Below are 16,870 nucleotides of genomic sequence, written 5' to 3' on the forward strand. Positions count from 1 at the left end.
ACAGTCCAAAAGCTTCCGTATGCTTCTAAAGCAGTTTAAAAGCTCCTATAAGTGTCTAGATTCGTCCTAAAATTTTTAAATGCTTCAAAAGCAGTCCAAAACCTTCAATACATTTTCAAACTCTCCAGAATCCTTGCAAATGCTCCTAAAGTAGTCTAAAAATAGTTAAAAATACTACAGAAATTCCAAAATGCTTCTAAAGTAGTCGAAACCCTTCCAAAAGCTTTTAGAACCGTCTAGTAGCTCTGAAATATTTCAAGACAGTCTAAAAGTATTTCCTTATGCTTGAGCAGTTTAAAAGCTTCCAAAAGTTTCTAGAAGCATCTACAAGGATTCAAGTGTCTTAAAAGTAGTCTAAAAAGATTTCAAAACCCTACAGAAACTCCATAATGCTTCTAAAGCAGTAGGAAGTCTTGCAAAACAGTCTAGAAACTTCCAAAAGCTTTTAGAACAGTCTAGAAGATTCCAAATGCTTTTCAACTGGTCTAGAAGCTCCCAAAAGATTTCAAAACAGCCTAAAAGCTTCCAAAAAATTCTAGAACAGTCTAAGAATTTCCAAATGCCTCTGAAGCTTTCCAGAACCTTCAATATACTCTGTAAACTGTCCAAAAACCTTCCAAATGCTCCTCAAGTAGTTTCAAAACAGTCTAATATCTTCGGTAAGCTTCAAAAAATTTCAAGAACTCAAAAAAGTAAGAAATTTTGCATCTCTGAAAGAGTTTTGTGCTTTTTTGAAGCTTTATTACAGATTTAGATGTTTTTTTAAGAAAAATAATTTTTCTTTTCAGGCGCTTTTTTTTAATCCGGACTCTAGTCAAAGTACAGGGTGGCCCATCGGAAACAAACCAGGGACGTTTTTAGGAACCCTGTAGAGAACTCTTAGAAGAAAAACCCTTTCCCCCCTGAAGGGAGGACAGTTTCGAGAACGTTTAAAAAGTGTTTAGATTGTTACCTCTGTCAATTATCTTCACTTGAGCATTCGACACAAAACAAAATACTCTTTATAGAACAATCAGTCTTCTCGATTACCAAAACTGAACCAAATTAGAACCACATGTATCACATATAAAACTTTGGTCTAAACGTGTTTTCTAGTAGGATACGGTGATATGGTGTATAAACACTTTCTACTTTGTTTCTACAAGGTAGTGTTTATTGCGAGCGGTCGTAATTGAACGTGAGGATAGACACCAGCACCACCAACAGGCCGAACGAATATCCAGCTGATCTAGATCCGGACGTCGTGAAGTATCCCCACAACTGTTGTTTTTTGTCCGGTTGATTAGGATCCAAAACCTTGACGACCGTCTTGAATGCCAATGGTGGTACCGTTCTGTGATCGAATTCCTTCACGGTTGAGATGCATTGAAGGTGGTTTTCACCGATTTTGAGGCCCGGCAGTTTTTCCAGTTTGACTCGCATTTCCACCAAAGCAATTTGGAGGTTTATCCTTGGATCCACGTTGTTCGTGGCTGACGGGTATTTTTCTTCCACAGGAACCTACAGACAAAAATGTGTCAATATTATCTAGATATATAGAATCTGATGTCAAAATTGCCATATGTCAATCTTTCGACACATGTTTTGGATATTTTAAATGGAATACCCTGTATCTTGACCTGAGGAAGATTGTTTTACGAAAACTACACTTTTTGTGACCCTATTGATGATGGTCGAGTTAAATGCTGTTGAAAAGTATCATTAAAACAGTCCAGTTTTGTAAAGTTTGGCAACATCGCACTGTTTTAGAATATTGAAGCAAAAGAGACGAGAGAGTAGGGTATGCAACAGATTGGTAGAGTGACAAGGAATGCAGGATTGTGATGTAGGAACAAGAAATCTAAATGTCAATTACTTTGACAAATTTGACATTTCTGACGTGTAGGAAACACTTTTATATTTTTCTTACATAACGTGACAGTTGTCACAGCTGTCAAAACAAGTTCACCAGAGACCTGAAACTATGGAATTAGAAATAGTCGCTAATTTGAGGTATTACACACTGTAAGTTGTTTTTACAGCTCCATGGAACCAAATTTGTCAGTTCTGACACTTTGATACTTACGTCACATCTGTCAAATTTCCTTCCATAAATATAATGTACAGTGTCATTATTAATTTATGGATGCGATTTGTCAAGGAACTACAACTAATTTGCCTGCTCCAGTTGTATGTTAGCACTGAATGAGTTTTGACAGTTGACTGCTGTCAAGTGACGTAAGAAACATATCGAAGCGTCACCTAGCCGCACAAATGTCATATTTGGAACCCTAATTGAGGTATAAATACAAGGTACAACTGTTTTGCATTGGACAGTTTCATTTCACTGCTGAAATGAGTTTTAATAGTTGCAACAAGTGTCACCTAACTATAAGCCACGCTGTCAAGTGTCATAACTGTCAAATTTAACGTCACAACTGAATTTAACTCCACAAGCATTTTATTACTCAAAACTATGGAACTTAAGGGGTATTGCAGGTTATTAGACAGAAAATTTAATGATGAGTCCACAAATGTGGTTAAAACACTCATTTTCTTACTCCAAGTTTTAAATGCGATTTTGTCTCTGACTCTGAACTTTGACACCATTTTTCTCCCTGAATGTACCAAATTTTGTAGTGTTTTTTCGGGTTATTGGATAGGAAATTTTATAAGGATTCCAAAAAGATGCTTAAAACACTAATTTTCTTACTCCAAGTGTGTTTTACAGACAATTTTTCCTCTGACTGTGTTTCTGTCAGTTCAATGACACCGTTTTTCTCCCTGACTGTACCAAATTTTGTAGTGTTTTTTTAGGTTATTGGATAGGAAATTTAGTGAGGGTTCCAAAAAGGTGCTTAAAACACACATTTTCTTCCTCAAAGTGTGTTTTACAAGCAATTTTGTTTCTGACTGTCTTCTCAGACTCCGTTTCTGTCAGTTCAAAATTTGACACCGCTTTTCTCCCTGACTGTAACAAGTTTTGTAGTGTTTTGTAGGTTACTGGATAGGAAATTTAATGAAGGTTCCAAAGAGGTGCTTAAAACACTCATTTTCTTACTCCAAGTGAGTCTTACAGCCGATTTTGTCTCTGACTGTCCTCTCAGACTGTGTTTCTGTCAGTTCAAAATTTGATACCGCTTTTCTCCCTGACTGTACCAAGTTTTGTAGTGTTTTTTCAGGTTATTGGATAGGAAATTTACTGAGGGTTCCAAAAAAGTGCTTAAAAGAGTCATTTTCTTACTCCAAATGGGTTTTACATGCGATTTTACCTTTGATTGTCCTTTCAAACTGTGTTTCTGTCAGTTCAAATTTTGACACCGCTTTTCTCCTTGACTGTACCAAATTTTATAGTGTTTTGTAGGTTACTGGATAGGAAATTTAATGAAGGTTCCAAAAAGGTGCTTAAAACACTCATTTTCTTACTCCAAGTGTGTTTTACAAGCAATTTTGTTTCTGACTGTCCTCTCAGACTGTGTTTCTGTCAGTTCAAAATTTGATACCGCTTTTCTCCCTGACTGTACCAAGTTTTGTAGTGTTTTTTCAGGTTATTGGATAGGAAATTTACTGAGGGTTCCAAAAAAGTGCTTAAAAGAGTCATTTTCTTACTCCAAATGGGTTTTACATGCGATTTTACCTTTGATTGTCCTTTCAAACTGTGTTTCTGTCAGTTCAAATTTTGACACCGCTTTTCTCCTTGACTGTACCAAATTTTATAGTGTTTTGTAGGTTACTGGATAGGAAATTTAATGAAGGTTCCAAAAAGGTGCTTAAAACACTCATTTTCTTACTCCAAGTGTGTTTTACAAGCAATTTTGTTTCTGACTGTCCTCTCAGACTGTGTTTCTGTCAGTTCAAAATTTGATACCGCTTTTCTCCCTGACTGTACCAAGTTTTGTAGTGTTTTTTCAGGTTATTGGATAGGAAATTTACTGAGGGTTCCAAAAAGGTGCTTAAAAGAGTCATTTTCTTACTTCAAGTGGGGTTTACAGGCATTTTTGTCTCTGTCTGTGTTTCTGTCAGGTCATAATTTGACACCGTTTTTCTCCGTGACTGTACAAAATTTTGTAGTGTTTTTTCAGGATATTGGATAAGGAATTTCCTGAGGGTTCCAAAAATATGCTTAAAACAGTCATTTTCTTACTCCAAGTGTGTTTTACAGGCAATTTTGCCTCTGACTGTGTTTCTGTCAGTTCAAATTTTGACACCACTTTTCTCGCTGACTGTACCAAATTTTGTAGTGTTTTTTCAAGTTATTAGATAAGAAATTTAATGAGGGTTCCAAAAAGTTGCTTAAAACACTCATTTTCTTACTTCAAGTGTGTTTTACAAGCAATTTTGTTTCTGACTGTCCTCTCGGACTGTGTTTTTGTCAGTTCAAATTGTGACACCGCTTTTCTCCCTGACTGTACCAAATTTTGTAGTGTTTTTCAGGTTATTGGATAAGAAATGTACTGACGGTTTCAAAAATATGCTTAAAACAGTCAATTTCTTACTCCAAGTAGGTTTTACAGGCAATTTTGTCTCTAACTCTCAGACTGTGTTTCTGTTAGTTCAAACTTTGACTTTGACTTTGACTGTATCAAAATCACTGCTGAGTGAGTTGTAATAGTTATAACAAGTGTCACATCAGCACATCACTACAATCCATACTGTAAAGGGTCATAACTGTCAAATTGAACGTCTTAAACTGTCATTCAACGTCACAACTGCCAAATTTGCAGCTCCACAGACTTACAAATAACAATTATTTGCGTATCTAAGATCTATATGACATTTGACAGATTGACGGCATTGTTTAGTGAGTTTTGCCAGCTGTCAGATAACTGCAAGCCTGTCATTAAACGTCAGAGCTAGTTTAGTACGTCAAACTGATCCAAAATTTTTTCCAACAAGAGGAATAAAAATCTGCTTGAATTTTTCAACGTTGCCAAGATGACTGAATAGCAACGTTGATTTGAATGTAATTTTCAACGTGGAAATGCTATTTTTTAGTCTAAAAACTGACACATTTCTGTTCTTTCTAATTGTTGCAAAGCCATTTTAATTTTACCTTCAAACTTTGCCTACAATTTTCAGCAAAACTGGATTAATTTTTTCCAAAGATATCTTCTATGGAAACCATGAAATCAGACGCTACTGTTGGTCAATTTCCACGAAACAATCCTAAGAATACATTTATCGAGAGGTAAAAGTACGATCCTAAATAGTTTGTTAATATTTGTTTCCTTTTTTGTTAACAAAAAAAAAATAAATAATGAAAATTCTGTAGTGAAAGGAAATTATCGTTTTCCGTATAAATTTGCGGAGAAAATTACTTGTATGAATTGTAACGCCATCCCATTTTACACTGATTTTTGCAATGTTGCTTTTACACCAACTTTAGCGGAAATTTGTTAGAAATTTTTGCATTACAATAAGCTTTTTCAACAAATCTTCTCTCTTCTTTAAAATTTGAATAACCTGAAAATACTTACTTTATGTCCATTGAAAAACATCTCCAACGCTGGTTTAGGATCTCCCGGAGCCGACTTGCACTTGGCTGATATAGTCTCGTTTGAACGGTATCCACTTTTGGACAGTTCTATTGTAGGCGGTTTTGCTGGTAACACTTTATTAACAAACCAACAAAATTAAATGCAAGAAGATTTAAACAAAAAAAAAAAACAATTTACCAGCCATCGTGACTAAATGAGTTTCGGAGGCCAATAGGAACTGTGGTGATTCGCTGGATACTTCGCATCTGTACGCTCCAGAACTTTGAGGTTTATGCAAATTTGTCAAAAGCAAATCGCAACTATCTTTGTCGCATCTCGATTTCAGTTTGTCCACATCCACTCCGGTTACGGGGAAAGTCATCTTGCTATCTCCTTTCGGCATGTATCTGAAGAATTCTTGATCATCTTTGTACCTGGAAAAATGTAAAAAACTTAATTTCGCTCAATTAACCACACAAAATAGAGAGTTTATGCGTAATTAATATTTGTTATGAATATTTAACGGGCAAAAGCGAATAAAAATTAACTGGACGTTTAAATCCGAATATGCATGCGAAAAGGGAATAGGGAATAACGATATGTTTTACTGCTGTTGCCGATTTATCTGAAATAAATTTATTAGCCGATGATGCCAAATCCTCATTATGTAGTCTGTAATACAATTATTTTGGTAATTTATTATTCTATTGGCAGCTTTTGTGGCTAATGAATTAGCGCATCAGTTTTTGAGATACGTACACCTAAACTATACTCACTTCAAACTATACAATTTTAAGGGTATTTAAATAATTAATATATTCGGAACATTTTTTATTACAGATTAAATGGGCAAATGCATTCTTCACTTAGTATACTATTAGCGATATTGATAATTATAATAAAAAAAATGAAATTTTTACATTATAACTAACTGAGAATAGGAAATATTTCCTATAATTAATTAATCTTATAATTATTGTATTTTTTGCAAGAAATTCTCATGAAGTTACAAATATTCAGAATTTGGTGGTTTTAGGAAAGAGTTGAAAAAAAGTTTGTCAAATCAAATAAATGTCTGCTTATTTTATCTCTGCTCGTTTTTGAAAAAAAAAACTCAAACTGTTTTTGAGATATTCGCGAAAAAAGTTATTGAACTTTGACGCCCTCTAACGGCCAAACGGGGCAACTTAGCGTGGTCCGCACAACGTCACGTGATAGTCCTATTTAATATCTGTCTACGGTCATAGAATGTGTTTCTACGGAATATTTCAAATAAGCGAGTGATATCGAATTTAAATCGGTGTTTTGGTCTAACTACCGCGATTGTCGGTGACCTTAAAATTTGGACATTTTTTTGACAGTTTTTATACCAGAATGACACTTTACGTCACATTTTTAACATTAACCTAAACTAATTAAAGCGAATTTTTACAATTCAGCAAGTTTTTTTTTCAATTGACAGTTGCAGTGATAAAAAAGCGTTTTGACTTTTTCTGTTAATTTGACAACTTTCTCGTTACCATTTTGACTATGTTTTGACAGTTTCAATGCTAAAATCGTAAGTTTATAGGTTTTAGTCAAAAAGTCAATTTTTATTTCTTTACATTTGACACGTTTTGACGTTCTCAATTGAAATTCTGACAAATTTTTTAATTGTCAAACTAGACGATTTTTGTCAGAGTTATCTTTTTTTTCTGGATATTTGACTGTTTTTTAATGTTTTTAGCTTTGAAAATTGACTAGGATGACCGAAAACAGTCTAATAAGTAAATTTTCATAAAATTTTACACTTTTGACATTGAAAATTGACTAGAATGACTGCAAATGGTCCAGTGAGTCAATTTCCATGACATTATACCATTTTCCAATATTTTTACCATGAAAACTGACTAAAGTAGCAAATATTCCAGTAACTTATTTTTTATAAAATTTTATAGTTTTGACATTGAAAAATTGACTAGAATAACTGCAAATGGTCCAGTGAGTCAATTTCCATGAAATTATACCATTTTCCAATATTTTGACCATGAAAATTGACTCGAGTGACCACAAATAGCCCAGTAAGTTAATTTTTATGAAATTTTAGTGTTTTGACATTGAAAATTGACTAGAATGACTGCAAATGGTATAGTGAGTCAATTTCCATGAAATTTCACCATGAAAATTGACTACAGTGACTGCAAATAGTCCAGTAAGTTAATTTTCATAACATTTTACTGTTTTGACATTGAAAAATTGACTACAGTGACAGCAAATAGTCCAGTAAGTCAAGTTTCATAAAATTGTACTGTTTTGACATTGAAAATTGTCTAGAATGACTGCAAATGGTCCAGTGAGTCAATTTCCATGATATTATACCATTTTCGAATATTTTGACCATGAAAATTGACTTCAGTGACAGGAAATAGTCCAGTAAGTTAATTATTATTAAATTTTACTGTTTTCAAGTTGAAAAATGTACTAGAATTAATGCGAATGGTTCAGCATGTCAATTGTCATAAAATTATATGGTTTTGGCATTGAAATTTGACTAGAATGACTGCAAATAGTCCAGTGAGTCAATTTCCATAAAATTATACAATTTTCCAATATTTTGATCATGAAAATTGACTCGAGTGACCACAAATAGCCCAGTAAGTTAATTTCTATGAAATTTTACTGTTTTGACATTGAAATTTGATTAAAATGACTGCAAATGGTATAGTGAGTCAATTTCCATGAAATTTCACCATTTTCCAATATTTTGACCATGAAACTTGACTACATTGACAGCAAATAGTCCAGTAACTTAATTATTATTAAATTTTACTGTTTTCAAGTTCAAAAATTTTCTAGAAATAATGCAAATGGTTCAGCAAGTCAATTTTCATAAAATTGTACTGTTTTGACATTGAAAATTGACTAGAATGACTGCAAATGGTCCAGTGAGTCAATTTCCATGAAATTATACCATTTTCCAATATTTTGATCTTAAAAATTGTCTCGAGTGACCACAAATAGCCCAGTAAGTTGATTTTTATGAAATTTTACTGTTTTGACATTGAAATTTGATTAAAATGACTGCAAATGGTATAGTGAGTCAATTTCCATGAAATTATACCATTTTCCAATATTTTGACCATGAAAATTGACTTCAGTGACAGAAAATAGTCCAGTAAGTTAATTATTATTAAATTTTACTGTTTTCAAGTTGAAAAATTTACTAGAATTAATGCGAATGGTTCAGCAAGTCAATTGTCATAAAATTTTACGGTTTTGGCATTGAAATTTGACTAGAATGACTTCAAATAGTCCAGTGAGTCAATTTCCATGAAATTATACAATTTTCCAATATTTTGACCATGAAAATTGACTCGAGTGACCACAAATAGCCCAGTAAGTTGATTTTTATGAAATTTTACTGTTTTGACATTGAAATTTGACTAAAATGACTGCAAATGGTACAGTGAGTCAATTTCCATGAAATTTCACCATTTTCCAATATTTTGACCATGAAAATTGACTTCAGTGACAGAAAATAGTCCAGTAAGTTAATTATTATTAAATTTTACTGTTTTCAAGTTGAAAAATTTACTAGAATTAATGCGAATGGTTCAGCAAGTCAATTGTCATAAAATTTTACGGTTTTGGCATTGAAATTTGACTAGAATGACTTCAAATAGTCCAGTGAGTCAATTTCCATGAAATTATACAATTTTCCAATATTTTGACCATGAAAATTGACTCGAGTGACCACAAATAGCCCAGTAAGTTGATTTTTATGAAATTTTACTGTTTTGACATTGAAATTTGACTAAAATGACTGCAAATGGTACAGTGAGTCAATTTCCATGAAATTTCACCATTTTCCAATATTTTGACCATGAAAATTGACTTCAGTGACAGAAAATAGTCCAGTAAGTTAATTATTATTAAATTTTACTGTTTTCAAGTTGAAAAATTTACTAGAATTAATGCGAATGGTTCAGCAAGTCAATTGTCATAAAATTTTACGGTTTTGGCATTGAAATTTGACTAGAATGACTTCAAATAGTCCAGTGAGTCAATTTCCATGAAATTATACAATTTTCCAATATTTTGACCATGAAAATTGACTCGAGTGACCACAAATAGCCCAGTAAGTTGATTTTTATGAAATTTTACTGTTTTGACATTGAAATTTGACTAAAATGACTGCAAATGGTACAGTGAGTCAATTTCCATGAAATTTCACCATTTTCCAATATTTTGACCATGAAAATTGACTTCAGTGACAGAAAATAGTCCAGTAAGTTAATTATTATTAAATTTTACTGTTTTCAAGTTGAAAAATTTACTAGAATTAATGCGAATGGTTCAGCAAGTCAATTGTCATAAAATTTTACGGTTTTGGCATTGAAATTTGACTAGAATGACTTCAAATAGTCCAGTGAGTCAATTTCCATGAAATTATACAATTTTCCAATATTTTGACCATGAAAATTGACTCGAGTGACCACAAATAGCCCAGTAAGTTGATTTTTATGAAATTTTACTGTTTTGACATTGAAATTTGACTAGTATGACTGCAAATGGTCCAGTGAGTCAGTTTCCATGAAATTATACCATTTTCCAATATATTGACCATGAAAATTGACTCGAGTGACCACAAATAGCCCAGTAAGTTAATTTTTATGAAATTTTACTGTTTTGACATTGAAATTTGACTAAAATGACTGCAAATGGTACAGTGAGTCAATTTCCATGAAATATGAAATTTCACCATTTTCCAATATTTTGACCATGAAAATTGACTTCAGTGACAGAAAATAGTCCAGTAAGTTAATTATTATTAAATTTTACTGTTTTCAAGTTGAAAAATTTTCTAGAAATAATGCAAATGGTTCAGCAAGTCAATTTTCATAAAATTGTACTGTTTTGACATTGAAAATTGACTAGAATTATTGCAAATGGTCCAGTGAGTCAATTTCCATGAAATTATACCATTTTCCAATATTTTGATCTTAAAAATTGTCTCGAGTGACCACAAATAGCCCAGTAAGTTGATTTTTATGATATTTTACTGTTTTGACATTGAAAATTGACTAGAATGACTGCAAATGGTCCAGTGACTCAATTTCCAAAAAATTATACCATTTTCCAATATTTTGACCATGAAAATTGACTTCAGTGACAGAAAATAGTCCAGTAAGTTAATTATTATTAAATTTTACTGTTTTCAAGTTGAAAAATTTACTAGAATTAATGCGAATGGTTCAGCAACTCAATTGTCATAAAATTATACGGTTTTGGCATTGAAATTTGACTAGAATGACTGCAAATAGTCCAGTGAGTCAATTTCCATGAAATTATACAATTTTCTAATATTTTGATCATGAAAATTGACTCGAGTGACCACAAATAGCCCAGTAAGTTAATTTTTATGAAATTTTACTGTTTTGACATTGAAATTTGACTAGAATGACTGCAAATGGTATAGTGAGTAAATTTCCATGAAATTATTACATTTTTCAATATTTTGACCATGAAAATTGACTACAGTGACAGCAAATAGTCCAGTAACCTAATTTTCATAAAACTTTACTTTTTTGACATTAAAAATTGACTAGAATGACTGCAAATGGTCCAGTGAGTCAATTTCCATGAAACTATACCATTTTCGAATATTATGACCATGAAAATTGACTTCAGTGACAGGAAATAGTCCAGTAAGTTAATTATGATTACGTTTTACTGTTTTCAAGTTGAAAAATTTATTAGAATTAATGCGAATGGTTCAGCAAGTCAATTGTCATAAAACTTTACTATTTTGACATTGAAAATTGACTAAAATGACTGCAAATGGTCCAGTGAGTCAATTTCCATGAAATTATACTATTTTCCAATATTTTGACCGTAAAAATTGACTACAGTGACAGCAAATAGTCCAGTAACTTAATTATTATTAAATTTTACTGTTTTGAAGTTGAAAAATTTACTAGAAATAATGCAAATGGTTCAGTAACTCAATTTTCATAAAAATGTACTGTTTTGACTTTGAAAATTGACTAGAATGACTGCAAATGGTCCAGTGAGTCAATTTTCATAAAATTTTACAGTTTTGTCATTGAAAAATTGACTAGAATAACTGCAAATTGTCCAGTGAGTCAATTTTTAGAAAATTTTGCCATTTTCAATAGTTGGACCTTCAAAATTGACTCGATTTACCACAAATAGTCCAGTGAGTCAATTTTCATAAAATTTTACGGATTTGACATTGAAAATTGACTAGGATGATTGCAAATGGTCCAGTGAGTCAATTGTCATAAAATTTTGTTATTTTCAAATACGTTGACCTTAAAAATTGACTGGAGTGACTGTAAATAGTTAAGTAAGTCAATTTTCATGAAATTTTCCAATTTTCCAATGTTTTGATATTGAAAATTGACTAGAGTGACCGAAAATAGTCCAGTAGGTCAAATTTCATAAAATTTTACTGTTTTGACCTTGAAAATTGACTATAAAGACTGCAAATCGTTTTGACATCAGTATCGCAAAATAACCTACAAAATTGTTTGAAAATGTTGACACTCTGTACTAATATTTTGTATTTTGGCACCAAATTTCTGAATTCGAAAAACTTTTCTTAATGCTTCATCCTTCCAATATCCCTCCGATTTACTTTACCGAAAAAACTTACTCAAAATAATTTAATGCGTTTTTTTTGGAAAAGTTTTAAATTACTGAATCGTTCATAGTTGCAAATAATATTGGCTTCATCAAATGAGCTTTTTACTGGCTTTTTGTTAATCATTATTGGAAAATTGAATTTAAAGTTTAAATATCTATTTGTGTGGGTTACACATTCTGGTTTCAAATATTGCCTGCTTCGTGTTTAATTAAAAGATTTAAAAATGAGAATTTGAAATTTGGTTCTGCAAACTGTTCTGTAAATTTTATTGTGGGTTTTATTGAGTTTATTAATAATTTAATAAAATGATTATTATCAAATAAATAATTGTGGTGGATTGATGCAGATCTCATTTTGTACATATACAACCTCCGTTTATAGCGATTTTTTATTTCTTCACTGATTTTGTAGTAGAAAAGTTTCATTTTTGTGATATTTTTTTGCAAAAAGTGATCATTTTCTTGTGAAAGATTCTTTCTGCATATAATGCGTTGTAGTAACTCTCTAATGTCTTACTTTTCATCTGTCAAAAGTAAATAATTTCTAACCTCAAACTCAAACAAAACAAAAAATGGTTAACAGACTTTTAAGTTCTCTGGAGGCCTGTCAGGCCTGTATCGCCTATTTACACAGAAATGAGACTAATAAGAGATAGTTTGTTTCATTTTGAATTTTGAGGTTATGTCAGGTTTTCCTATTTGACAGATCAAAACTACTGAATTAGAGAGTTGTCGCAAAGTACCTGCAATTCGACCACTACACAGGAAAAATAATTTTAACTTTTCAAACAAAATTTTCACAGAAACCGAACTAAACACACACTTATCTCAAAGAGAGATTATTGAAGTAAATTGAAATGATTAGGAATGCTCCAATCACAAAATTATGACACACTGGCTTTCTTTAAAATTTTTCGTAACTTTTACTGTTTCTGAGTTATTTAGCAAAAACTGATTTAAAGCAACAAATTTTCAAATCAGTTGTTATTTGAAATCTGAACACCCTGTAATTCGGTTGTTTTTGGGAGTTCAGGGAGGTTCAACCACTCAAATCTCTGTCTTGAGCTCCTCTTTCCAGTGGTGTAAAGCAAAAAATTCTATCTTAAAGATTTCATACAGGGTGGCCAAAAAATCTGAATCACTTCAATTCTCATGCACCCCCTGTCTAGTAGCAGCACTGACGGACTGTAAAACTTCCATGGATGTAACTCAGTTATTTTTGGGAATTCAGGGAGGTTGAACCACTCAAATGAATCGTCTTGAGCTCCTCTTTCTAGGGGTGTAAAGCGAAAAATTCTATTTTGAAAATTTCGTACAGGGTGGCCAAAAAATCTGAATCACTACAGTTCTCTTGCACCTCTTGTCTAGTAACAGCACTGACAGACTGTAAAACTTCCAAGGATGAATTTAGCAGTTCTTTAAGAACAAATTTGCTTTCTTTCAAATTTTTCCTAAATATTACTGTTCCTGAGTTATTTAGCAAAACCTTGTTTGATGCAACAAATTTTCAAATCAGTTTCAATTGTAGTTTCAAATTTGAACACCCTGTAACTCAGTTATTTTTGGGAGTTCAGGGTGGTTCAACCACTTAAAAGAACCGTTTTAAACTCCTCTTTCCAGTGATGTAGAGTAAAAAATTCTACCTCAAAAACTGCATACAGGGTGACAAAAACAGTGAACTACCATAATTTTCTTGCACACCCTGTACTGGAAGCAGAAACGGTCCTGCAAACTTACGGTGTTGGGTTAAGAAGTTGATTAGGATCATTTTTGGCCTCTCGCAATTTTTTTGTAACTTTTACTGTTTTCAAGTTACTTAAGGAAAACTGGTTTGGTGCAACAAATATTTAAATCAGTTAAAATTGTGGTTTCAAATTTGAACACCCTGTAACTCAGTTATTTTTGGGAGTTCAGGGTGGTTCAACCACTTAAAAGAACCGTTTTGAACTCCTCTTTCCAGTGATGTAGAGTAAAAAATTCTACCTCAAAAACTGCATACAGGGTGACAAAAACAGTGAACCACCATAATTTTCTTGCACACCCTGTATACTGAAAGCGGAAACGGTCCTGCAAACTTACGGTGTTGGGTTAAAGAGTTCATTAGGATCATTTTTGGTCTCTTGCAATTTTTTTGTAACTTTTACTGTTTTCAAGTTACTTAAGGAAAACTGGTTTGGTGCAACAAATTTTCAAATCAGTTACTATTGTAGTTTTAAATTTGAACACCAGGTAACTCAGTTATTTTTGGGATTTCAGGGTGGTTCAAACACTTAAAAGAACCGTTTTGAACTCCTCTTTCCAGTGATGTAGAGTAAAAAATTCTACCTCAAAAACTGCATACAGGGTGACAAAAACAGTGAACCACCATAATTTTCTTGCACACCCTGTATACTGAAAGCGGAAACGGTCCTGCAAACTTACGGTGTTGGGTTAAAGAGTTCATTAGGATCATTTTTGGTCTCTTGCAATTTTTTTGTAACTTTTACTGTTTTCAAGTTACTTAAGGAAAACTGGTTTGGTGCAACAAATATTTAAATCAGTTAAAATTGTGGTTTCAAATTTGAACACCCTGTAACTCAGTTATTTTTGGGAGTTCAGGGTGGTTCAACCACTTAAAAGAACCATTTTGAACTCCTCTTTCCAGTGATGTAGAGTAAAAAATTCTACCTCAAAAACTGCATACAGGGTGACAAAAACAGTGAACCACCATAATTTTCTTGCACACCCTGTATACTGAAAGCGGAAACGGTCCTGCAAACTTACGGTGTTGGGTTAAAGAGTTCATTAGGATCATTTTTGGTCTCTTGCAATTTTTTTGTAACTTTTACTGTTTTCAAGTTACTTAAGGAAAACTGGTTTGGTGCAACAAATTTTCAAATCAGTTACTATTGTAGTTTTAAATTTGAACACCAGGTAACTCAGTTATTTTTGGGATTTCAGGGTGGTTCAAACACTTAAAAGAACCGTTTTGAACTCCTCTTTCCAGTGATGTAGAGTAAAAAATTCTACCTCAAAAACTGCCTACAGGGTGACAAAAATAGTAAACCACTATAATTTTCTTGCACACCCTGTATACTGGAAGCAGAAACGGTCCTGTAAACTTACGGTGTTGGGTTAAGGAGTTGATTAGGATCATTTTTGGTCTCTTGCAATTTTTTTTGTAACTTTTACTGTTTTCAAGTAACTTAAGGAAAACTGGTTTGGTGCAACAAATATTTAAATCAGTTAAAATTGTAGTTTCAAATTTGAACACCCTGTAACTCAGTTATTTTTGGGAGTTCAGGGTGGTTCAACCACTTAAAAGAACCGTTTTGAACTCCTCTTTCCAGTGATGTAGAGTAAAAAATTCTACCTCAAAAACTGCATACAGGGTGACAAAAACAGTGAACCACCATAATTTTCTTGCACACCCTGTATACTGGAAGCAGAAACGGTCCTGCAAACTTACGGTGTTGGGTTAAGAAGTTGATTAGGATAATGTTTGGTCTCTTGCAATTGTTTTGTAACTTTTACTGTTTTCAAGTTACTTAAGGAAACTGGTTTGGTGCAACAAATATTTAAATCAGTTAAAATTGTAGTTCAAATTTGAACACCCTGTAACTCAGTTATTTTTGGGATTTCAGGGTGGTTCAACCACTTAAAAGAACCGTTTTAAACTCCTCTTTTCAGTGATGTAGAGTAAAAAATTCTACCTCAAAAACTGCATACAGGGTGACAAAAACAGTGAACCACTATAATTTTCTTGCACACCCTGTATACTGGAAGCAAAAACGGTCCTGCAAACATACGGTTTTGGGTTAAGGAGTTGATTAGGATCATTTTTGGTCTCTTGCAATTTTTTTGGAACTTTTACTGTTTTCAAGTTACTTAGGAAAGACTGGTTTGGTGTCAACAACTGGTGTGGGACAATCAGGGACAAAATCACCTGTAAAACCCTTTTGGAGTAAGAAATTTTTTGTTTTAAGCACATTTTTGAAATCTTCATTAAATTTCCTATCCAATAACCTGCAAAATTTGGTATAGTCAGGGAGAAAAACGGTGTCAAAGTTTGAACTGCCAGAAACACAATATTTGTAATTTACCAGTCAAATTTTCTGAGTAAAGTAAAATATTTACGTTACCGGTAATTTTCACTGGAACTAGTGAAGCATTTGTAGAAACCTCAGATTGCGTTTAATAAACAAATAATAGGTTGATACTCAGATTTCCCAAAATTGTTTTCTCAAGCAACGGCAAATTAGCAGTGTTATAATTATAACGTATATGATCCGATGCCTTCGAGCCAATGTTTAATACTTGGCTGACGTTGCTCCCAATAATTGATATGAAAACAACCTGCACATGCATATTCCATGTTTCATATAGTGTGTTCAAGTTTAGTGGTAAATGCCCTCAAAGTGTTTCCCTCACACAACTGAAACGTGTTAATCAGAAGCGTTTGAATTAATATAATGAACAAAGTCGCTCTTTTCCAACTTGAGATTTGTACCAATTAGAGCAAACAGAAGATGATTTACTGTTATTCCAAAAATAATTTAAGCTAAAAATAAATGGAATTTCTGAAAAATTGCATAATGTACTCACTTGGAATTTTGAGTGAATCGTCCAAGCGACAGTAGTGTCATGAATATAAATTTGTATTATTAAAAAATCTAGATTTATTAAAGTACATATTCGCGGATGATAAGAATTTGTTATAATATCTTTCCAGCAATTATCAGGTATACCACAAGTTATGGTTTTGGAAGTATTGGTAGAATGTGACA

At 32.7% G+C, this 16,870-nt stretch overlaps 1 protein-coding gene across 2 annotated transcripts in view; it reads right to left on the reverse strand.

Moving 5' to 3' along the window:
• Positions 1-1,000: 1,000 nt before the first annotated feature.
• The window catches only part of LOC145726775 (uncharacterized), a 40,900-nt gene continuing 25,030 nt past the window's right edge, over positions 1,001-16,870 (reverse strand). For both annotated transcript variants that reach the window (XM_081976003.1, XM_081976002.1), the window contains exons 3-5: positions 5,655-5,890; positions 5,457-5,590; positions 1,001-1,500 (exon numbers count right to left, since the gene is read on the reverse strand). In XM_081976003.1, coding sequence (XP_081832129.1) covers positions 1,153-1,500; positions 5,457-5,590; positions 5,655-5,890 — 718 coding nt within the window. In that variant the 3' untranslated portion in view covers positions 1,001-1,152. The remainder of the gene's footprint in view (positions 1,501-5,456; positions 5,591-5,654; positions 5,891-16,870) is intronic.

The sequence above is a fragment of the Ips typographus genome, linkage group LG3 (assembly GCF_016097725.1).
Source record: "Ips typographus isolate SLU linkage group LG3, UJ_Ityp_2.0, whole genome shotgun sequence".
NCBI classification, from domain to species: Eukaryota; Metazoa; Arthropoda; class Insecta; order Coleoptera; family Curculionidae; genus Ips; species Ips typographus.